Source organism: Peromyscus californicus, unplaced genomic scaffold, assembly GCF_007827085.1.
Source record: "Peromyscus californicus insignis strain IS unplaced genomic scaffold, ASM782708v3 Scaffold_7__1_contigs__length_154581171, whole genome shotgun sequence".
NCBI lineage: Eukaryota > Metazoa > Chordata > Mammalia > Rodentia > Cricetidae > Peromyscus > Peromyscus californicus.
In genome coordinates this window covers 138,244,669-138,266,767 of record NW_026294595.1, presented here as the reverse complement: position 1 = coordinate 138,266,767, position 22,099 = coordinate 138,244,669, and the positions used below count along the sequence as shown (strand labels likewise).

The 22,099-nt window shown below is 47.2% G+C and overlaps 1 protein-coding gene across 3 annotated transcripts; it reads right to left on the bottom strand.

Moving 5' to 3' along the window:
* Positions 1-817: 817 nt before the first annotated feature.
* Ttpal (alpha tocopherol transfer protein like) lies at positions 818-19,131 on the bottom strand. Of its 3 annotated transcripts, none has more exons than XM_052722910.1 (5): positions 19,026-19,131; positions 14,073-14,536; positions 9,102-9,295; positions 6,511-6,621; positions 818-4,651 (listed from the first exon to the last, which is right to left on the bottom strand). In XM_052722910.1, the coding sequence occupies exons 2-5, from the start codon at positions 14,518-14,520 to the stop codon at positions 4,373-4,375; spliced, it is 1,032 nt and encodes a 343-aa protein (XP_052578870.1). In that variant the 5' UTR covers positions 14,521-14,536; positions 19,026-19,131; the 3' UTR covers positions 818-4,372. The 3 variants fall into 3 exon arrangements, with proteins under 3 accessions (XP_052578870.1, XP_052578872.1, XP_052578873.1); XM_052722912.1 differs by having other exon boundaries at positions 14,073-14,539; positions 19,026-19,112; XM_052722913.1 differs by lacking the exon at positions 19,026-19,131 and adding an exon at positions 18,773-18,893.
* Positions 19,132-22,099: the final 2,968 nt, after the last annotated feature.

Sequence of the window (22,099 nt, the reverse complement as noted above, 5' to 3'; positions counted from 1 at the left end):
GACTTACCAAAATGCACCTGTACATTTGTACGTTTCCAGAAAACAAGCCAATTTCGGATACTATTTTTTTTTTTTTTTTAAGAGATGGAGTCTCACTTCGTAGCCTTTTGACTAAGATCAGGTGGAGAGATGGGGTCTGGTGAGATTGTCCAAGTTGACCCCAGACTTCAGCCTCCGCTTCAGAACAGCAGGGACTTCAATCAAGTGCCACTTCATTTGGCTCACTGTTTCTCTGAAAGATTCTCATTCCATTCTCACTGGGCTTGGTTAAGTGAGTGTAAGAAAGAGAGATGTGTGCTCATAAACTCCACCCATCATGTCCTCCTGAAACGGCATCCATTGGACTGCCTGGCTTTGAGTATCCTTGGCAAGCTAATTAACATTTTGGGGCCTGTTTTCCTCACAAGGGCAATACACTCCATGCAATACACCTCATTCATGGTGTCCGAGGATTCAAATGAGATAATGTACTCTGGTGTGGTTGGCACGCCTGCCCATACCACAGGAGCTCTTTAGGAATCATTAGCTATTGGAAGGGTTTCAGGGCCAGTCCAGAGAAACATCTCCAGTCTTGGGAACTGAAAAACGTATGCCTCTACCACTGTGTGAAGCTCAGTTCATTTCTCTTTATACACAGCTCGTGTGTTCTAAGTGTTCATGATCTTCAGTGGCCACAGTGCCCGCCACAGTGCTCCTCCCAAGCCCATCTTGGGGCAGGAGGCTGTACTTGGGCCCATGGTTAGGAAACCTGTGTCTATCCAGGTCACCAGGACTACATCCAGGTTTTGTCTTAAGAACAAAACCACAACACACACACTCAGCCTTGCAGAGATTTTTATTGTTGGAGACCCAGTCATGCATACTAAAATTACATATTTTCACCACTTAGAAAAATGCACTAGAAAAATAAACTTTTGGTCAAAACAAACACTGAAGTAGATGAATCCACATGTGCCTAATACTCAAAGCCAAACTGAATTTCAGTTTGAAGTAAGGAACATGACCAGGGACTAAAACGGTGGCCTAGACTGCTCAGGAAAACAGCCCCATTTCCACCAGTCAGAGGGAATCAGAGGTCTTGGCCACTGAGAAGTTTCAAGTATTTTACCTGTTGGGTTCCTATATACTATGCCAAGAAGCGGAGGCACATCCAGGAGAATCCAAAGCACTTAACTGCTGGATGGAAAACCTCCAGTGAGACTGGAAGCACACACACAGGACCCCAGGTAACTGAAAACCATGTGTGGTCATCTGCAGCTGCAAGTCACGCTGGACCTTCCTGTGGAGCAAGCTCCCACTGAGAAGAAATATTTGGTGGTGCTTCTTGCATTTGAAGCTGAGCATTTCTGAGTCGAGAGAGCAGAAAGAAATCTACTTTAGATTTGCAAAGTGAACAGATGGCAATACTGAGAAGCCTTAGCAAGATAGCTGGCCGTCCTGAGCAGCTCATCGGTGTTCCAGCCTGACATGACCATAATAGCACAGCTACACTTCTGTCAACTGAGTTAATGTTTTCCTTCCTAAGGAGGTTCCACAGAAGAACCTGAAGCGCATGACTTCAAGATGAGGTATTGTAATAATGCCACAACAGCGTGCAGCTGTTGCTGCCCAAATGAAAAAGCAAGCTCTGTGAATGATCAGGAGGAGATGACATCTGCCCAGACTGCCTGCTGGATAATAAGGCTGTCTCGGGTGTTCAGAGGGAGGGCCTGAATTTCTGAAGAAACTGCCTTGTAACCGGAGGTGCTTATGAACCTAGGATGAAATGTGAGTGGTCCAAACCCACCCTGCCCAGCGGAAGCCAAGGTGGGAAGCCAGCGCTTCCGGCTGTTGCTGTAGATTTTATCTGTATTCCTCCATGAAGGAACAACAGGTTTCTAAGAAACTGAATTTAGTGGAAGTCTGTAGCGGCCTTGGGCAAGAGAAGAAAACTCCCATATTCCTACACTAGCATATTTCAGCACCAATTCACTTGACCTACATTCTTAAATAGCTTGTTTTTAAAAAGCACAGAATAGTGTCTAAGGACAGCCAGAGAGCCAATTGGGAACAGGATTCAGAGTTCAGCATACAAGCCTCTTTGTCCAGCGATCAAGGGTGTCTGTCGAGTGGCACAGTCAAGGCCATGTAGGAGGAGAAAGGTGGAACCCACTTCCATTTCACTATCGCTTTTTCCTCCCAACACCACATAACCTTGAATTTCAGGAAAAGTTCATTTTCAGCTGTCTGTGAAATGTCTTTACCCTAAAGTCAGATACTCCCAAGTTCTTGCTCACTTGCTGCCTCTACCAATGTGTTCCCCTCAACTGAGGCTTTGCTGCACCCCTGCTGCTCAGCCCAGGAGTTGCTTTATTTTGCACCAGGAGGTCCTGGTCTCACAGCCTGCTTCAAACCAGACGTGCCAAGACTCTGATCTCTAGAGTCAGCAAGCAGCAGAACAGCTTGGGGAGACAGCAAACCCAGGCTCTCAGAGGCCTAACCAGAGAGGCCTGGCAAACTGGGTGCTTCCTGCTATGAGATTTCTCCCCGTGAGCCTGGCTGTCCCTTTGTTAAATCAAATAGACAAAGAACTAGCTAGTCACACGACAGGATTTAAACCAGGGAACCTGGTGGGGCTGAGGAAGTCATCTTTTCCTTTGTCTGTTTTTTTCCTTGTGCTTTCTTCCTCCTTAGGACCTCAGAAAGCTTCTAACAGATTCTCTCCCCCAGGTGGCTGGGTTCAGGGCCAGCATGGGTCTTTCCAGGTGTCTTGGGCAGCCATCCCTTTAGGCAGAAAACCTTCCAGGAACTAAACCAAATAGTAGAAACTCAGTAGTAAACTGAGTCTCTATGGGCAGTCAAGAGGGGTGTGTTTTGGCACTTAAGCTCAGCCAGGTCCTAGAAGATCAAGGATTAGCATCTATGGTAGAAAGAATGTCCCCCAGAATTGGCATTATTGTAGTAAGTTTCCATTAAGAACTTCTGCAGATGTTTTGGGAAATTTAGTAACAATAGACGGACCTTTGAGTCTCAAAGCCACATCTGTAAGCTGTAGGGAATGCCTGCTTAGTCTAGTAAGTACACAACCAACAGTACTGGACACTATTTAACATCACAATACAAGATGAATACCAAAGGACACAGGTCCAAAGCCAGGAGCTAAATCACTTCACTCAATGCTTGGGTTAAGGCTAAAATCTTGACATGTCTAAAGTGCCTAAATGCAAAACTAACATTCTGGCCAGCTGGTCCTTCCACTCTAGATGAACACTCGGCAGGGCCCCCAGGTGAGCCAGCAATAACCTACCCCGGTGTGTTTCCAGAGACAGAAATAGAAGAAGCCCAAATCTGGCAATTACTGTGGCTGTTTCTAATATACTACTAGTGTTTCCAGGGTGGAAGGAGTTTGTACAAGATTTGGCCAGCCTCACGAAAGCCATCTCTTTCAAGTTTACCCATCATTCTGCAAAGGCAGCTAGCTGGTTACCACCAAAGGCAAGGCCAAATGACACTCCTTTACATACGGATTGTGTACATACCACAAAAAACCAAGACCTAGCTTTAGGTGGTCATCTTTCCAAGCAGGAAACCTAACAGAATTTCAGCATTCCCCAAGGCCCCCATTCCATGTAGCTTCCCTTTAGAGACGACAAAGCTGAGGTCCATGTCTTGTGCAGTCACACACCCAACTCCTAGTCCAAACCTTTAGCCACATAGTCCTAGAATCCAGTATTTTGTGTTGACTGGTATGAATCCATGGAGAACCAGAGCTAAGGCTTTATGGGTTTGGGAAAAGTTACTATTGCAAGATTCAACCCTGGAATCCCAGGGATGCTCTGAAGCACCTGGCTTCCAAATTTGATCTTTTAAGTACTGCCTGAGTCCTGGTATTTCTACCACTCAGTTTATAGGGCTTTCCAGGCCCAGTGATGACAACTGGGGCTTGAACCTTGAACTCTGCTGATGAGCAACAGAGGTCAACACTAGGGTTATTGGGAAAGACAGTTTCACATGTGGTCACCTTTCAGGATTGGCAAATTGCTTCAGAGTTGTGACCAAATGGCTTCAGAGTCGTTATCAATTCAGTTGTCTCCTGCTGGTCACTTCAGAGTGACTCTGACCCTGGTTGTTTCCAAGATGCATAAAAAACAGATACAGACAGCTTATCCAGACTAGCAGTTGCAAACATTTGGGAATCACCAGGGCAATTTCCATGTCTTTCCTGGAATAATCCAGGTAGCCAAAGGTCTGCCTGTGATGGGCTCACCCTTGACTCTCTATAGGCAGTTCCGTCACTGCATAATGACGGAGCAAGACTGAGGCCTTGGCATCTTAAACCTTGTGCATTTCTAAGGAATAAGGAATTCTACATGATGACTCTCCCAGAAGAGTGCTAATAACAGGAGTAGAGCTGGGACTTCACGGCTCGCATGGAATCATCACACTGCACATCTGAGATCAGTCCTTCAGACAGCAGTGGCTGGCCCAGGAGACTGTCACAGGCAGGCACAGGCTGGCAGAACTCTTTTACAAAATCATCCTCTGATGCCAATAGCACAGCATTCCAGGTGGCAGTGTCCAGCTCTCCAGCTGTGCCCCCATACTCCTTGGGGAGGATATTCCTTGGAAGGTTTGTGTGGAGAGAGTTCAGGTCAGACCCATGGAGAAAGAACTAAAACAGAACAGTATGAAAAACAGACTCAGCAACTGTGATCACAGGCACGAGATTGGGTCCTTCAACATTTCATCATGGTGTCTGGGGCAGGACCACCCACTCCTTCTTTAAGGATCTATAGGCAGTTAATGGTTGCTGGGGGCGAGTGTGGGGACATTTTCTTCAGTGTTACAGCCATTGGTAAGTGTCCACATTCCTGTAAATGGCCCTTTATTCATGACCTTGTAAGTGACCCTAAATAAACTCAGATCACCAAAACAGACAAAAACGACAAGAAAGTAGAAGGGGGACTAGTTGAAAGGAAGAGTAACAATGGGGGTGGGAGGGGACAAGAAGGTAACGGGAATGAAAATGCCACAATGAAACTGATTATTATATTAATAGATGCTAACTGTGCTGGGTAGTGTTTGTCAACCTGATACAAGCTAGAATCATTTGAGAGGGAAGAACCTCAACTGAGAAAATGCCTCCATCAGATTGGCCTTCAGGAGTTGTCTTGATTGATGATCAATGTGGTAACTCCAATTCCAGGGGGATCCAATGCTTTCTTCTGGCCTCCTCTGGCATATGCATGCACGAGCACTCACACACACACACACACACACACACACACACACACACACACACACTGTGCAATAATCCTGTACACTGAAAATGTGTTGCTCTCATTGTTAATAAAAAGCTGATGGCTGATAGCTAGGCAGGAATTTCAGGGCAGAGAGAATGCTGGGAAGAAGAAGGGTGGAGTCTAAGGAGCCTCAGTAGACGCAGAGGGAAGCAAGATGAAGGAGCAGTGTTAAAAGAAAGTACTGCCACATGCAGAGGGTAGATAAGAAATATGGGTGAATTTAAAATGTAAGAGTTAGCTAGTAACAAACCTGAGCTATCAATTGAGCATTTATAATTAATAATATATCTTCGAGTGGTTATTTGGGAGTGGCTGCTGAGACACAGAGAAACTCTGTCTACACACACACACACACACACTTTAAAATTAAAAGATCTTTAAAACAAAAGAAAAAGTGTGAAACTATAAACCTAGCCTTTGGAGTGACCTCAGTGTCTCTGGGTGCAAGGAAGGAAGAGAAAAATGCCATTACCACATTTGCATCAGCGGCCCTGAGAAAGATGAAAAGAGGAAGGGCTTTTGTGGGTCAGAAAGGAGAACCCTCGGGCTGGAGCGATGGCTCAGCAGTTGGGAGCACTGGCTGCTCTTCTAAAGGTCCTGAGTTCAATTCTCAACAACCACATGGTGGCTCACAACCACCTGTAATGAGGTCTGGTGCCCTCTTCTGGCCTACAGGCATACATGCAGGCAGAACACTGTATACATAATAAATAAATAAATTTAAAAAAAAAGAAAGGAGAACCCTTTTAAAAGGGTCATCTAGGGTTGGCTGTGTAACTAGCAGCACAACACTTAGCATGCACGAAGCTCTGAGGTAGCAATGATCAATCTATCTGCTTGGTGACCCATTCCTTCCCTTTCCTAAATCCTCCTACATATAAAATGCAATGTTGGTTCACAATGTCTAAGCCAGGAGGCCAGGAAGTCTGAATAGATTACAGAACAGAGAGGCAGCTTATGATAAAAATCCCACCAATCAGCCTGGGCTACATGAGGCTCTGTAGAAACACAACGCCCTCGTCCTGTTCTCATTATTGGCAAACTATATTTTTACTAGTCCCATCTTCCCCTCATAAAAAGGATGGGTCATGCTAAGAATAGGTACCTTATACTTCCAAGTTAGTTTCTGGACAAAAATAATGATGTTCCAGGTATCACAATAAATCAAGTGAGAAAAAAAAAATCAAGGAAGATTTAAAAAGTATCAAGTTCAAAGGAAATCACTCACCCTGTTTGCTATTTTCTCCTTCAGAAATGGTTTTATGATGGCAAAAATGCCTTTAAATATCCGAGGTTCGTTCACTATGTGGACTGCTTTTATCCGAATGGGGAAGCCATCCTGTGGGTGGAAGAACGAAATGTTAGAACATAGGCAGTATCTGCGTTCTCTCCCCGTAAGAAACGCAGTACCAGTCTGCTCTGACTCTCACAGCCTCCTCAGAGAGCCCTGGTGTCAACAAACAGGAAGACAAGTAGTGAGGAAGTGTGGGGCAGAAGAGCTAGGCAAAGGTGACAGATGGGGGGTGGCTCCTATAGCAGCAAACAATGGTCAAGACCACAGAGAAGAGCAGACCTTCCAGGTCAGAGCTGCCCCAAGTGCACTTCCCAGATGGGATGTGAAGCAGGCCTGCTTGGTGAGCCAGAGGAATCCACTGGCCTACACAGTCACACAGGTTTCCTTAGTTTGGCTTGGTGGGTCAGGCCTGTAATCAGCTATTTGGGAGGCTGAAATAGGTGGACTGTGAGTTCAGGCCTGTCTGAGTTACAGAGTGTGGTGGTTTGTATGAGATGTCCCCTAGAGGCTCGGGCATTTAAACACTTGGTCACACTTGGTGGTACTGTTTGGGAAGGTGAGGAGAAGTGGCCTCCTGCAGGAAGTATGTCACTGGGGACAGGCTTTAAGAGCATCCAGCCCACACTGTTTAGTGCTCTCTGCTTTGTGCTTGCTGTGGAAGATGTGACCCTTCAGCTTCCTGTCTTCCACCATGCTTGACTCCTGATGCCAAGCTTCCCTGCCATGATAGACTCTTGTCTCTCTGGAATCATACACAAAATAAACTTACTTTCTCTAAGTTGCCTTGGTCATGGTGTTTTATCACAGCATGATAAGAACACAACAGAAAAGAACTAATATACAGAGTACAAGGCCAGCCTGGGCCACTTGGGGAAACCCTGTCTCAAAACATAAAGTGGCTTTATTTGTTTGTTTGTTTTTGTTTTTTTTTTTTAAGACAGAGTTTCTCTGTGTAGCTCTGGCTGTCCCAGAACTCACTCTGTAGGCCGGACTGGCCTTGAACTCAGAGATCTACCTCTGCCTCCCAAGTGCTAGGATTAAAGGCGTGTGTCACCACTGCCCTGCTACAAGAACTGTTTTTTAAAATGGGCTGGGACTGTAGCTCAATGGTAGAACCCTTGCCTAACATCCAAGGTTCTAGGTTCAATCTCCAGATCTATTTAAATAAGGGGGAAGTCTTTAAGAGTACTTCTGTACACTGGCTTTTTTTTTTTTTTTTTGCTTTTCAAGACAGGGTTTCTTTGTGTAACAGCCCTGGAACTCTCTTTATTAGACTAGGCTGGCCTTGAATTCACAGAGATCCACCTGCCTCTGCCTCCCGAGTGCTGGGATTAAAGGCGTGCGCCACCATCACCCAGCTTTGTTCACAGGCTTTCACACACTGTTTACAGTGAGATTCACAAGACAGGGACACATTACATCACAGTACCCAAGCTTACTCAACTCTGGAATTCTGGTCCCTTCTGGGTGATCTTACATTAGCAGAAAAATACAGATCCAAACCCAACGTGTGTGTATGTGTGTGTGTGTGTGTGTGTGTGTGTGTGTCAGCAGGAGCCATCAAAACACGGAGCCAGGAGTTGGGAAAAGGGCCCAACAGCTGAGAGCACTGCTACTCTTCCAGAGGACCCGGGTTCGATTCCCAGCACCCACACGTCAACTCACAACTGTCTGTAACCCTAGTCCTAGGGAATCTGACACTTCTGGCCTCCTTGGACACATGCACACATGTGCACAGATATACATGTAGGCAAAATACCCATACACATAAAATAATTCAAAACAAAATAAAACATTAAGTTAGGGATGGATCTCAGTGGTAGGGTGTTTACCTAGCATACACAAGGTCCCAAGTTCTATTCCCAGCACAAGATAGAAACAGTTGAAGCTAAGGAAAGTCAGACTTTCACATTACAGTGATGGAGCTGTGCGTGGTGGTAGAGGGAAGAGGACTGGGTGGATCTTTGGCTGCATATCACGTCTGAGGGCTGCCTGGAGCACAAGAGATTCTGTCTCAAAAAATAAAACTAAATAAAATGATGACCAACGCAGAAGTGGTCTGTTTAAATAAGTCAATTCGCAGCCAGGGCCTGGACCTCTGTGGACCTCAGTGATGGGTAGGTGCACCATCGGCACCTCACAGCCCACGAGAGGCAGCACCCAGGGGGCAGAAACCTTTTGTAGCTGTGACATGTGCTGTGACATGTGCCGTGACACGTGGAGCAGGCCACGTGTCCTCTAGGTCTCTGCTGCCCCATTTATCAAAAAGGAAAACGAATTCTTGCCTGCCTCCGAGTGTCCCCTGGAAGACTGAACTTTAATGACAGAGCTTTGGAACCATTAAGCACAGCTCAGAGGTGCCTTCTGCAGGGACCTTTGGAGTCATGGCAAAGAAGACTGGAGATTATTCCCACTGCGGGTGGGAAGTGGGGTTTGTATACTCCCCATAAAACAGCAGTAAGGGGACAGGGCTGTGGGAAAGCAAAGCAACCACAGAATGGGTCCATGGTGAACAGAGGCCATACCTGAAGAATGCCAATCACCTTTTTGGCTATAAAAGGGCCAAAATGAGATGCTTTCGATAAGCTCACGCCTTTGTAGTCTGCGAGAATTACAATTCCGTTCACTTGGGTCTCTTCGGACTGAATGAGTTTTTCTAATGTCAAGTAGATGGCTCGGATGTTCTCAGTGATTGGATAGTTGCTCGGTATCCATCTGTCTGAGGTCACAAAGATAGACAGCATTATGGAATGAATACAAACAAGTGCTCAGATGCATCTCCTCAAACCTCAGCTTTGCAATGGAAGAGAAAGACATGTCACCAAGATCCTGACAGCAGCTGACGCTTCCTAACCTCCCAAACCCAGCAGAACATCTGGAGATGAAAACACAATTGAGCCTCGAGGTTAAAAGCATGAGCTCTGAAGTCAGGAAGATAGCTCTGACTTTTACGGGCTGTGTGACCTTGGGCGGATGCTTTAGTACTCTGTCTCCCTATCTCTCTCTCTTTTTTTTTTTTGGGTGTTTCGAGACAGGGTTTCTCTGTGTAGCCTTGGGTGTCCTGGAACTCACTCTGTAAACCAGGTTGGCTTCGAACTCAGAGATCCGCCTGCCTCTGCCTCCCAAGTGCTGGGATTAAAGGCGTGCACTGGCACTTTCCGGCTAAGCCTGTCTCTTAAGTAAACAGGGTAATACCTACCTTCTCGGCCACCTCTGCTTCCTGCCGTAAGTGCCATCACACCACACCTGCTTTTCCACTCTGGCCACACAGGTTGCACAGAACTGACTCGACGATGACTCCAGGGAGGGTGACGATGGGGACTGCCTGGCCAGTCCGGTAGACATCGTAGGCACAGCATGCCGTCTAAACCAGATCCCACAGAACCAGACTCAATCTAGGGTGTGGTTCTTGGGAAAGAGAAGTTCACTCCTCCCTCGCATAGCAGTAAAGCTGTGAGCCTGAGGTTCAGGGGCTCATGAGACCAGAGCTGGTCTGAGAATGAAGCCCATGCCAAGGCTGGCAGAGATGGAATCACCTCTCTAGTTGTCCCCAAATCTAACTGAACCCAGATGTCACCTGAGCAAATGAGTTCTTGTTCCAACTGATAGAAGTTGGTTTTTGGTTTGTCATCTAAAGAAGAGTCCTAACTCACATACAACTCCAGGCTGTTACAGGATGGAGCACAGCTAAGTTCCACGAGGCCCTTGCTCAAATTCCTCCTTAAGGAAGGATGCTTCATTAATATTTGCATATTTAATGATTCTTCTCTTTGGGAAAAGGGAACAAATGAAAAACACAATGGTATTTTTGAGCATTAATCACTATTCTTTTCTCTTCTTACTGTTTCGTTTTGGCAGGGGTGAGAGGGTTGAGACAGTTACTCTGTATCCCAGGCTGGTCCTGAACTTTCAAGGATCCTCTTGAGTGTTGAGCTAGTAGGCACAGGCCACCATGACCAGCTGGAAATGACATTCTCGAGAAAGTCTCTCCCAAGACCTTATATCCCGTAAGACAGGGAGACGAAGACACGAAGACAGAGCTAACTCAGGTGGTGTGGCTTACATCCCTAATCTCAGCACTTGGGAGGGAGTGGTGGTAAGAACAGGAGTCCAAGGTTATCTCCAGCTACACAGAAGGTCCAAGGCCAGCCTGGGCTACATGAGACTCATGGAAAGATCCTCTTGCTCAGGTAAATAACCCCCATCCCATGCTCAAGCAAGCAAACCTAATTGAATGCAGGGGGCCACTCCCCACCCCACTTCCCTCCAAGGGGTGGGTGGGGCAACACATGATTGGAGGACTTCTTGGGGAAGAAGAAGGGGTTTGGGGACTCAGAGGGAAGGGCGATAAAGGATAATAGAAGATTATGGTCAAAGTAATTATATATATATATATATATATATATATATATATATATTATATATATATATGTATGTATGAAATCAGGAAAGAATGGATTAAAAAACAAAATTTCATTTTGCTAAAAATGGGATATGGAATGTACACAAAATTAGTTTTGAATATGTGTGTATGATACATGTATGTACCCATTTATGTGTGAGGGGACACGTGTGCCATAGAGCATGTATGGCGGTCAGAAGACAATCCTAGGTTGTCACTTTCCACTTTTACTTGGGTTCCAGGGATCCAAACACAGCACTTGTGGGGCAAGTGCTTTTACCTGTTGAGCCTTTTCCCGGGCCTATACAAAATTCTCATAACAGGCCTTTACCAAACTTGGTGATTAGTGTTCATGTGAATTAAGCCTGCCTCTATATAACTGGATATCATCTTTTCAATCACATACATCTCAAAAGAGCTTGGAAGAAAGCAAAGTAAAACCCAGTTCAGAACACAACTTTGTAGGTCTGCTTCCTTCTAAGAGCTGGGTCAGCGGGGAGGGGGCCACATCTCATCCCACACAAGGAGAAAGTCATCTCACAGGCACAACCACGTGCCAGGAGGAGGCGGGGCCATGGTGACATCTGATAACACTTCTGAGCTGAGCTCACAGTAGCAAGACAAAGCTTGCTGGCCGGTTTCTAGGTCTCTGGGTGCTCAGAAGTCTGCACTGCTTATTTTAAAACAAACACCTAACTTTGGAAAGTGCCCAGCACGGCAGGTAAAGCGGCTCCAGTGATGTCTGTCTGACACATGGCACAGGGTGAAGAGAACGGTCTAGACGGCAAAGACAGCTTAGTAAAAGGCTGGAAGGAAACGTGGTGTGAGGCATCCGGGCAGAGGAAAACAGATGGAGGGGGCTGTACCGCCAGACACCCCTTTGGGTGAATCTGCAGGCACAGGGCTGTCAGCGCATGCTCACTTTCTGGCCTGCTTAGGAGGAGTGCTGTAACCTTTCCTCAACTACACCCGGTGCCAGAAGAAGGACGGAATTAGGGATCCCACCCCCTTCACGCACTAGCTAACATTTCTAATTCTCCTGCTTTTAGCTTCTCCTAGGGCCACGATTTCAAATGCTCTCTGTGGGGAGCTTCCCTTGCGGCAGATAACTGTGCCAAAGGTCTGAGCAGAGCCAAGACGGCAAACCGGGAACAAGCTTTTCATTATCTTTCCTGATCCCTAAGTTGCCACCTCCTCTCTACTGTGAATAGCAAAGGTAATCCATCAGAAAACAGGATACATGGATGCAATGTTTATTTACCTTTGAGTCTATCACAGTTCTTTATGTAATGTTAAAAAGATGCTTTTTACTCGGGAGGCAGAGCCAGGCGGATCTCTGTGAGTTCGAGGCCAGCCTGGGCTACCAAGTGAGTTCCAGGAAAGGCCCAGAGCTACACAGAGAAACCCTGTCTCGAAAAACCAAAAAAAAAAAAAGATGCTTTTTAAAAAGCTAGGCGCACGCCTTTGGTCCCAAAACTCAGGAGGCAGAGGCAGGTGGATCTCTGTGGGTTTGAGGTCAGCTTGCTCTAAATAGAAAGTTCCAGGACAGCAAAGGCTACATAGAGACCTTATCTCAAAAAGCAAAATAAAATAAAATATAAAGAAAAAAGACGGCCAGGCGGTGGTGGCACATGCCTTTAATCCCAGCACTTGGGAGGCAGAGCCAGGCGGATCTCTGTGAGTTCGAGGCCAGCCTGGTCTACAGAGTGAGCTCTAGGACAGCCTCCAAAGCTACACAGAAAAACCCTGTCTCGAAAAACCAAAAAAAAAAAAAGAAAAGAAAGAAAAAAGACACATTTTTTTTAAAAAAGTGAGTTACAACGAGTACCACTATAAAGTGTTGGTATCAGAAAATGAATCAAGGTGTTCTGATCATAGCTCAGTGGTATAGCTCCTGCCCAACAGATACACACCAGGGTTTCATTCCCAGCACTGCAAAAATAAATAAATAAATAGATAGATAGATAGACAGACAGACAGACAGACAGATAGATAGATAGATACTATGAACCTTGTCAGGGTTTAACCCAACAGAGGAGGGAGGAGGCAGGAGACAGAGTGGGCACCTTTCCAGGCTTCTGCCCCGCCCACACTGTCTCACTTCTATCTGTCCTCAGCCCAATCAAAGGAGGTGCTGGGAGGGGCTTGGCAATCATGCCTGCACCCCATGACCAAGAACAGATTCCTCGGCCCACTGCATTCTCGCCTTTGGAAATCTGAGTTTGCACTAACAGACAGATGTTCACTGAGTAGCCAGGGGAGCCTGAGAGCTGAAAGCGGCTGATTTAGCTTTGCTGTGTTTCAGGGGGGAAAGGTATGGAGAAGCTGTCTGTGCCCAGCACAGACAGTCCAGGGGCCTGTGCTGTGGGGTCTAGGACCTGATAGGAGTGGCAGCAACTTCAGTGTGGTGGATCTGGGAGCTGTTTCTGCCTCTTTAGGTCAAATCTTCCTGTGGTCCTCAGTTAGCCTGAGGATGGTTTTGTCATCTGTAGTCAAAAGAGCTTTGAGGCCAGGCATGGTGGTACACTGTGGGTGCCCACAGAGGCTCCCTAGTAAGACCTTACTCAGGGTCACAGAATCTGAGCTTGCTTTACCCAGCAGGGCTGCATAAAGGGATGATTTAGCCAAGGGCAGGGTTACCAGGTGTTTTGAAGGGTCTACACTTGGTTGTGTGTTGTGTTTTGGTCTTGAAAGGGGGAGGTCTTTCGCCTTTCCCCTTGGCAGTGTATAAAAAGCCCATTAGAATAAATTTCGAGGTGGCTGGGTATTGACCCAAGGCCCTCCCGAAGCTATCCTGTATCTGTCTTTCTCTCCACCTAGGCTTATATTTCTATCTAATACTTCCTCATTCCTCTCTCCTCCCCACAAGAACCCTTCGACAGGTCGGAGCTGGACTCCAACTGTACACACTTAAAATCTTAGCACTTGGGAGGTAGAGGCAAGAGGGTCAGGAGTTCAAGATCATCTTTGGCTGCATAGTGAGCCTAGACTGTTTTAAAAAGCCAAAACCAAACCAAAAAAGAACCTTCACTAAAACAAGAAAGTGGGGGAACTATGAGAGAAAGCAGGGTAAAAGACAGACCCATCCCAATACCTGGTCGGATGCAGAGGACATGGCAGCCCCTGGGGTCCGTGTGGGGCAGCACTGTGAGGAATCCGGAGTCAAGAACATCTTTCAGGGCGGAGGGCCTCAGGTTGCTGAAGACCTCTGGCCAGCTCCGCCTGCAGCCATGGTAGTTGACCAGCAGCTGCAGGGCCCGGTCATAATCAAACTTTCGGGCCCGCAGGAAGCGCAACAGGAAGGCATCATCCAGCGACGTGCTCAGGTATGGGTACTCCTTCCGCACCATGTCTCGAAGGGCCTGCACATCCCGGAGTCTCCATTCAGGCTTCTCCTGAAGCTCTTCCCTGGCTTTGGTGACCAAGTCTTCCGTCAGCGAGCACACATAGCCGGGGGGCTCGGGTGGAGGCAGTGGCAGCTCATTTTCGGAGAGCGAGGCCACAGAGGGGCTGGTTCTCTCAGAGTCACTTTCTTCTGACATTAGCTATCGGGAGTCCCTGCTGACACAAAGGCCACAAGTGAGGGGGGTAAGAGAGTGCAGCATGGGCCTTCGTGATCGCTCAACAGGTAACTTTTGCCACACAAGCCTAATGACTGGAGTCTGATGCCGAGAACCCACAGAAAGATGAAAGGAGACGCCGGGCAGTGGTGGCCGCACGCCTTTAATCCCAGCACTGGGGAGGCAGAGGCAGGAGGATCTCTGTTAGTTCGAGGCCAGCCTGGCCTACAGAGTGAGTCCCAGGGCAGACTCCAAAACTACACAGAGAAACCCTGTCTCTAGAAAAACCAAAACCAAAACCTTACCAAAAAAAAAAAAAAAAAAAAAAAGATGAGACAATAGATCGCACACTCACAAACTTTCACATATGTGTGTGCATGTAATTTTTAAAAATTATGTTTACTATTAGTATTCTATTTATTTAGCTTTACTTGAGTCAGAATCTTTTTTTTTTAATTTATTTTTACTTTATGTTCATTGGTGTTTTGCCTGCATGTATGTCTCTGTGAGGGGTGTCAGAAGCCCTGAAACTGGAATTGCAGACAGGTGTGAGTTGCCCTATGGGTGCTGGGAATTGAACCCAGGTCCTCTGGGAGAGCAGCCAGTGCTCTTAACCACTGATCCATCTCTCCAGCCCCTGTGAATGTAATTTTTAAGGTCAAGCATTGATTACACGGGACCCCAAGAGTGGGAAATGGGGGACTGGGAGTTTTTGTCAGGTTTTTTTTTTTTTGGAGAGAGAGACAAAGAGTCTCACTATGTAGCTCAAGGTGGTCTGGAACTTGCTAGCCTCCTCAGCCTCTAGGGTGCTGGTATGTTACAGGTATGTGCCACCATGTCCAGCTTGTCTGAATTTTTACAACGTAGCTTCTTATGGCTATCATGGAAATGTGTCACATCTACTGCTAAGGAAATGTAGCTGAAGGGCCCCAGCTCTACTGCCCTCGGAGGCATATCCTAGTAAAGGCCACACTTTATACAGGCACTCCCCAAAGTCCCCAGCCAGTGACTGACCAAGAGAGACATGGATGCCTCCAAAGGCAACAGTGGTTCATGGGCTGTTGATCTGGCTGGACTCTTCCTGCCTAAACCTCCTTCACAGGGGTCAGACCTGCATCACTGACCCAGGGCTCTTCGTCATCTCCCTTTCCTTTATCTGTGTGGGCACTCCAGTAAACTCCACATACTGCCTGTCCATCTGTTGTTGATCCTAAGGCTAGCTTCTGGAAAACCTGCACTAACACACTATTGGGTAAAAAACAGAGGACAGCTGCCTGAGCTGTCCTGGGAATAAGCGGCTGCAAGACTCCCTGGCTGCAGAACCTAAGCCTTTGTCCGTGAGTGGACACTGATCTTCACCCCATGTTCAACAGGGGCCATTTCATAGTTCTTGCACACACCTCTAATGTCCTGGCTGTACCTGGCTACACTCCCTCTGGTCCACTGCAGTTAGTGACCAAGCAAGCTACCCCATCCAAACCTTAGGATCGCCCACTCCATCTCTTGAATTCCAACCTCTAGCCACACCAGCTTCCTTCACTTGCTTCCGAAGCTGTCCTCATTCCGTGCATATTCTGGTCCCTCTCAAAGGTGTGTTCTTCCTCCAGCTCCTCCCAACCCACACAGATTCACCCTAAGTCCTGACTGGATGACACACATGCATCCAATGAATATCAGACATGTATGATATGCTGTTTTGTTTTGTTTTTGTTTTCCAGGTACCAGGGATGCAGAAGCAAAGGGGAAAAAAAAATCCTGTCTCGTTGAGCCCAGTGGGGATGAGGCACAATTTCTAACCATACTATACAATCTACTATTATGAAGAGAATGAGGGAGTGGGATCAGGACTGCAGTTTTAAACAGGGCAGTCAGGGAAGGCTTGCCTGGGTAACTTTTGACAAAGATGACAGGGTGAGCCAAACACATCATATGGTTGAGTGAGGGTGTGGGGCATACATGGGTGGCAAAAAGGGTGCCAAGAAAAATTCAGATAAATAGAGCTTAAGCTTTAAGCTGTTTGTTCAGAGAGTGGATACAAACGGTACCAGAGGAAGTTAGTTTAAGCTGTTTGTACAGAGAATAGATACAAAGGATGGCTAAGAGGAAGTTAGCTTGGGTTGTTTGTATGGAGACTAAAGACAAACGGTGAGAAAGAAAGTTAGCTCAAGTTATTTATGCTAAAAACAGGAGATGATGTCAGGGCATAAACAACTTGTAAACAGGGTGATCTTTAAAATGATTGGTTGGTTCCTTCATCCCCTCCTAGGGTTCTGAGGTTTTCTGGTATAAAAGAGGCTTAGTGCCTATCAATAAACGAGTTCTTGCTTGACTTGACTCCCCGCTGCGTCTGGTTGTCTCCGGTAAGAGGGAGGCTGGGGAACGGGTCAGCAGCGCACACTTGCCTTTCCTGGGTTCCAGACCACCTCTTCACAGGTGACCTAAGTTCCCGGTGGGGCAGGTCCCCACATGAGGGCATCTGAAAAATGCCTGGCTTTTCTGATAAGCGAGATGCCCAGTGTGGCTAGAGCTAAGGAAGCAAGATGGGGAAAAGTAGATGGATTCAGAGGCTTTCCAGGGGCTATGGGCCGGGGCATTGCATGCCAGTAAGAACTTCAAACTTTTGTGCAGAGTGAAGAGGGGCAGAGAGGGTTTGACACGATTTCTGTTTAAAAGACCACTCTATTGTCTCAAAAATGCACTAGGGCCTGCGAGATGGCTCACTTGCAGCTCCAGCCTGGCTACCTGAGTTCAATCCCTGGAATTGAACTTTACAATATTTACAAAACCCATGTAAAAGTAGGAGAAAACCAACTCAAGGCTGTCCTCTGACCCCATGTGTGTGGCATGCCATGTGCATCCATCCATCACAGAAAAGTAACTTTCAAGAGTGGACCGTGATAAAGTCATGATATAGAAGATTCAACAATCCAGACAAAAGGGGACAGTGACATGGAGAAGCCAGTCTTCCCTCAACTCCAGGCTGTCTGGGCTGCCTGGGCATGAGCTCTGTGGACTAACGCATCTCCAATTGTTGTCTCGGGTGTAGGAAACCAGTGTGTGACATCCACGTAATCACTGGGTAACACCTTGTATTAAGACATCATATAGGCCCCACGCCATAAATACTTTATTTAATACTTCATAGAGCAAGTTAAGGACAATCCTGGTCTCACGGGATCCACCCTGGGCTGTTTCCATGGCAGTCACCAACAGGTAGGTGCCTGGAATCCCAACCCACTACCTACCTGAGATTGACTGTAGTGTCACAGGCTACAGAACTAGCCTTAAAGGCTGTTCCCTTTCCTCCTCCACCCCTCCCCTGCCAGGGAAGACAAACTAATAACCCACCATTCTTGAAATATCTCACACATCTGATACCCGCTGCATGCAATTTCCTCTCCACGTGTGCTGCCAACCACACAACTCATCATCTTCAAGGCCCAGCTCAATGTCATCTATTCTGTAAAGCTCCCCTGATGTCCTCAGGACGAGTCCCTCCAGGTTCCCACAGCACTGGGTTCCTATTTCTCTTTAGAAACTTTTGTTCGGTGTCACAGGTGTTTACACGAAACCCTTCAGAGTCAGTTCCCACCCATTCATTTATCGAAGAATTACTGACTGCCCCTGTATGTGTCAGGCATTGTGCTGGAGGATGCTAGGGACACACCAGGAAACGATAAAACCTCGCCTTCTGCAGCTTACATCACAGTGGACTGATGGAAAGAGGTCATACATGCTTCAGGGTTTTGCTTTGAATCAAGCTCTGCACCGTACATCCGTTTTCTTATTTCTTCTTGTGTGTTGCTGGGGATAGAACCCAGGGCCTTGCGCATGCTAGGCATTACTCTATCACCAAACTACACTGTCAACTCCACATTTCATCTTCACAGTATTGAGCCAGCACATTATCATCACTGTTTCCACTTTACAAAGGAAGAAACTGACCCCCTACGGTGTGAATCCCAACAAAGCCGGGAACTTGCCTGCCAGGGTCACCATGGTCCCCAGTGCCGGCTCATGACAGCGTTCACTCAGTAAACATCTGGGGAAGTATGGCAAGCCCTGCCCGGTGAGGCAGAGCGAAGTGTGGAGCCCCACCCTGGCCTCATCTTCTCTACCCTCCACCTGCAGCTTCCTGTTGTATCCCCAAGGGCTCAGCAGTGGCTGTCAAGTCTGGGGAACGACATGATGGGTGGCCTTGGGGACAGGCTACAAAGCCTAGCATCCTCCCCACCTGGAGCCATCTCCCTGTGGAGCATTCCCTCTCTCCCAAAACAGCCGGAGGTCGGAAACGATCTCTCTCGGAGCCCCAGAGACCTCCGAGCCGCGGAGAGCGTTCCAAGGCCCCTACTTCCGGTCGTCGCCCCCTCCCCAGGTGTCCCCATTTCCTGGGGTCTCCCGCCCCTCTGGCTCACTTCCGGCAGTCTCGCCCGCCTGGGTCCCTATCCCTGGCCCCTAGGCGCACGCACGGGCTCGCGGGCACTCACCAGCCCGGCGGCAGGCGGAGCGCGGGTCACGGCGGCAGGAGCCTCGGCTGGCAGCGCGCGCAGTACAGACCCGCACTCCCCAGCCGGCCCGCCCGGCCCTCGCGCCGGAAGTGACGTTCGGGGCGCGCGAAGGCGGCGCCCACCCGGGATTGCGCATGAGTGAGCGTTGCCGCCTTGGCTGGCGTCTGTCCCCACCTGCTGGCCCCGGCTGTGTGTCCCGGTGTGATGATGGGGAAGCAGACCTGAAGGAGGAAAGCAGCTGCTTTCCGAGGACGCACTGCCGCATGCCTAGTGTTCTACATCACTTTCTCTTTAAATCGTCGTGGTTTTGCAGATGCTGTAGGTGCTGTAACCGGATTCAGACCCAGACCTCAGGATTAGCATTCCAGAACTCCTTGGTCCTCAGCTGACATCTAGACTGGCTGCCCAGTGTCAGTATGCCATCAGCTGAGCCATTTTGACCTCCTGGCCTCAGTTCTTCATGAATAACATGATTCTTGCCTTGGACCCTGACTCAGTAACTACCTGTTTCCTGCTTTTGGGCTCACGATGAGGTTGTCTCCAGACAGCAATAGCTTGAAAAGGAGTTTCCTAGCTCCATGCCTGGCTCATTAACTATCCTCACTACATACACATCCTTATTTTGCGCAACTGTAATTTGGGAGCAAATCTCCGAGGCTCCTCTTTCGGGTACAATATAGGACAATAAATCATTACTAGAAAGAAATTCTGATGGGCCAAGAGAAGGTCAGATCCAAAGGATGACCTTAAATCACCTTTTCCTTTCCCTATTTATGGATAAGAGGAGTCTTAGGGCTGTGGGAAATGTCCAGAAGGGATGTAAGGACATATGGATTTTGCCAGATGCCAAACTGCATGTGTGGGAGAAGTGTGAATTGGCCTGGGAATCTTGAGTTGTGTTTATCTGTTTGTTTGTTTGTTTTTAATATAGGGTGTCATCATGTAGACCAGGCTGGCCCCCGACTCATGAGTCTTGTGCCTTTGTCTCCTGAGTGCTGGGATTGTAAATGTGGACCAGTCACCCCAGGTCACAAGTCATGAGACTTTGTGATCCTAGGTTCTCTCCAATTCCCAACTTCTAGGTTGCCAAATAAAGTATAGAACACTTGGTTAAATTTGAATTTCAGATAAACAAGTCTATTTTTAAGACAAAGTGCCTTATGTAACGTTTGGAACACACGCATACTTTAGAAACTGTTGTTTCTCAGAAGAAACTCAACTTTAAGTAGGTGTCCTGTTGGTCGCCTTACCCCAAATCTGAGTATTAGTTTTACGTTCCTCCTATAACAAATCACAACATAGTGACTTGAAACAACACCACTGTATTTTCTCGCCTTGCTAAAGATGCCAGGGAGTTGGCAATGCTGTCTTCTCTCTGGGTACTTCTTGTCCTTTTCGACTTGCAGAGGCCTGTGGTACTACTCTGTTCATGGCCATCCCAACGCCACTCCGTCATCTTGCTTCTGTTCCCACAGCTATGACAGACTGACTCCTGGCTCCTTCGTGTGTGTGCGTGTGAGAGAGAGAGAGAGAGAGAGAGAGAGAGAGAGAGAGAGAGAGAGAGAGAGAGAGTTGAACTGAGAGCATTGTTTATGCTAGCCAAGAGCTCTACTACTGAACTGCATCAGTCTTTTACAAATCAGTGGTAGTGCCGTTGGTTTGGTTTGTTTGTTGGGGGTAGTGTCGCATAGTCCAGCCTGCCCTGGCACTTGCTGTAGTCTAGGCTGACCTCAAGCTCACATCCTCCTGTGTCAGCTTTGCACAGGGATTCCAAGTGTGTGTGCTCGTGTCCCATATCAGTCATACTCAAATATTTGAGAAATCTGGGCATCATGGTGCTTGTGCCTTTAATCCCAGCACTCAGGAGGCAGAGGCAGGAGGATCTCTGTTAGTTCAAGGCCAGCCTGGTCTACATAATGAGTTCCAGGACAGCCAGGGCCACGAAATAAAATCCTGTCTCAAGTTTTTGTTTTATTTTTGAGACAGTTACTCAGGTTGGTCTTGAACTTCCAATGCTCCTGCATCAACCTCTCGAGTAGTTGAGATTATTTCACCGTCACACCAGTCCTCCTGCCTCCCACTGAGAACTTTTGCAATTACATTGGGCCCATTTGTTAACTCAGAATAATCTTCCTACCTCAAGAACCTTAATCACATCTACAACATCTCTTTTACTGCATAAAATAATCACAAATTCCAGAGACTGAGATGAGGATATTTCAGGGGGCAGGACAGGATTCAACCACCAAAATCTGGTAATCTTTTTCTTAAAAAAAAAAGATTATATATATATATATATATATATATATATATATATATATATATATATATATATGGTGTGTGTGTGTGTGTGTGTGTGTGCTCCATCTGCACATACACTTTTATGCCAGAAGAGGGCATCAGATCCCACTATAGATGGTTTTGAACCACCATGTGGTTGCTGGGAATTGAACTCAGGACCTCTGGAAGAGCAGCCAGTGCTCTTAACCGCTGAGCCATCTATGATAATCTTTTTTTGTTTGTTTGTTTGTTTTTTCAAGACAGGGTTTCTCTGTGTAGCTTTGGAGCCTGTCCTGGAACTCACTCTGTAGACAAGGCTGGCCTCACACTCACAGAGATCTGCCTGCCTCTGCCTCTTTTTCTCTCGCTTTTTTTTAATTAAAAATTTTTCATTCATTTTACATACCAACCATGGTTTCCCCTCCCTCCTCTCCTCTCATTCTTCCCCCCACCACCTCCCTTTTACCCACCCCTCCACTCCTCCTCTGGCTCTATTCAGAAAGGTGCAGGCCTCCCAAGGGAGTCAACAAAGCATGGCACATATGGCTGAGGCTGGACCAAGCTCCTCCCCCTGAAAATCTAGTAATCTTAAATGACCTTGACCAAGTCATTCAAACTCCCAAAGTGTCTAGAGCCTTGTGATGCTGAGTGTTAATTGTCAACTTGACAGACTCTAGAACCGCCGGCATGTCTGTACAGTGTTACCTTAATTGTGTTCATTGAAGTGGGAAGACTTTACCTGGGACCATTCCCTGGCTTAAGAAAGGAAGAGT

Excerpts from the sequence above, each read along its gene's own strand:
- Ttpal (XM_052722910.1), bottom strand. The coding sequence starts at position 14,520 with ATGTCAGAAGAAAGTGACTCTGAGAGAACCAGCCCCTCTGTGGCCTCG. Across the intron at positions 6,622-9,101 it reads AGGTGATTGGCATTCTTCAG|GATGGCTTCCCCATTCGGAT; the intron begins GTATGGCCTCTG and ends TTCCACCCACAG. Across the intron at positions 4,652-6,510 it reads AGGAGAAAATAGCAAACAGG|TTCTTTCTCCATGGGTCTGA; the intron begins GTGAGTGATTTC and ends GTTCTGTTTTAG.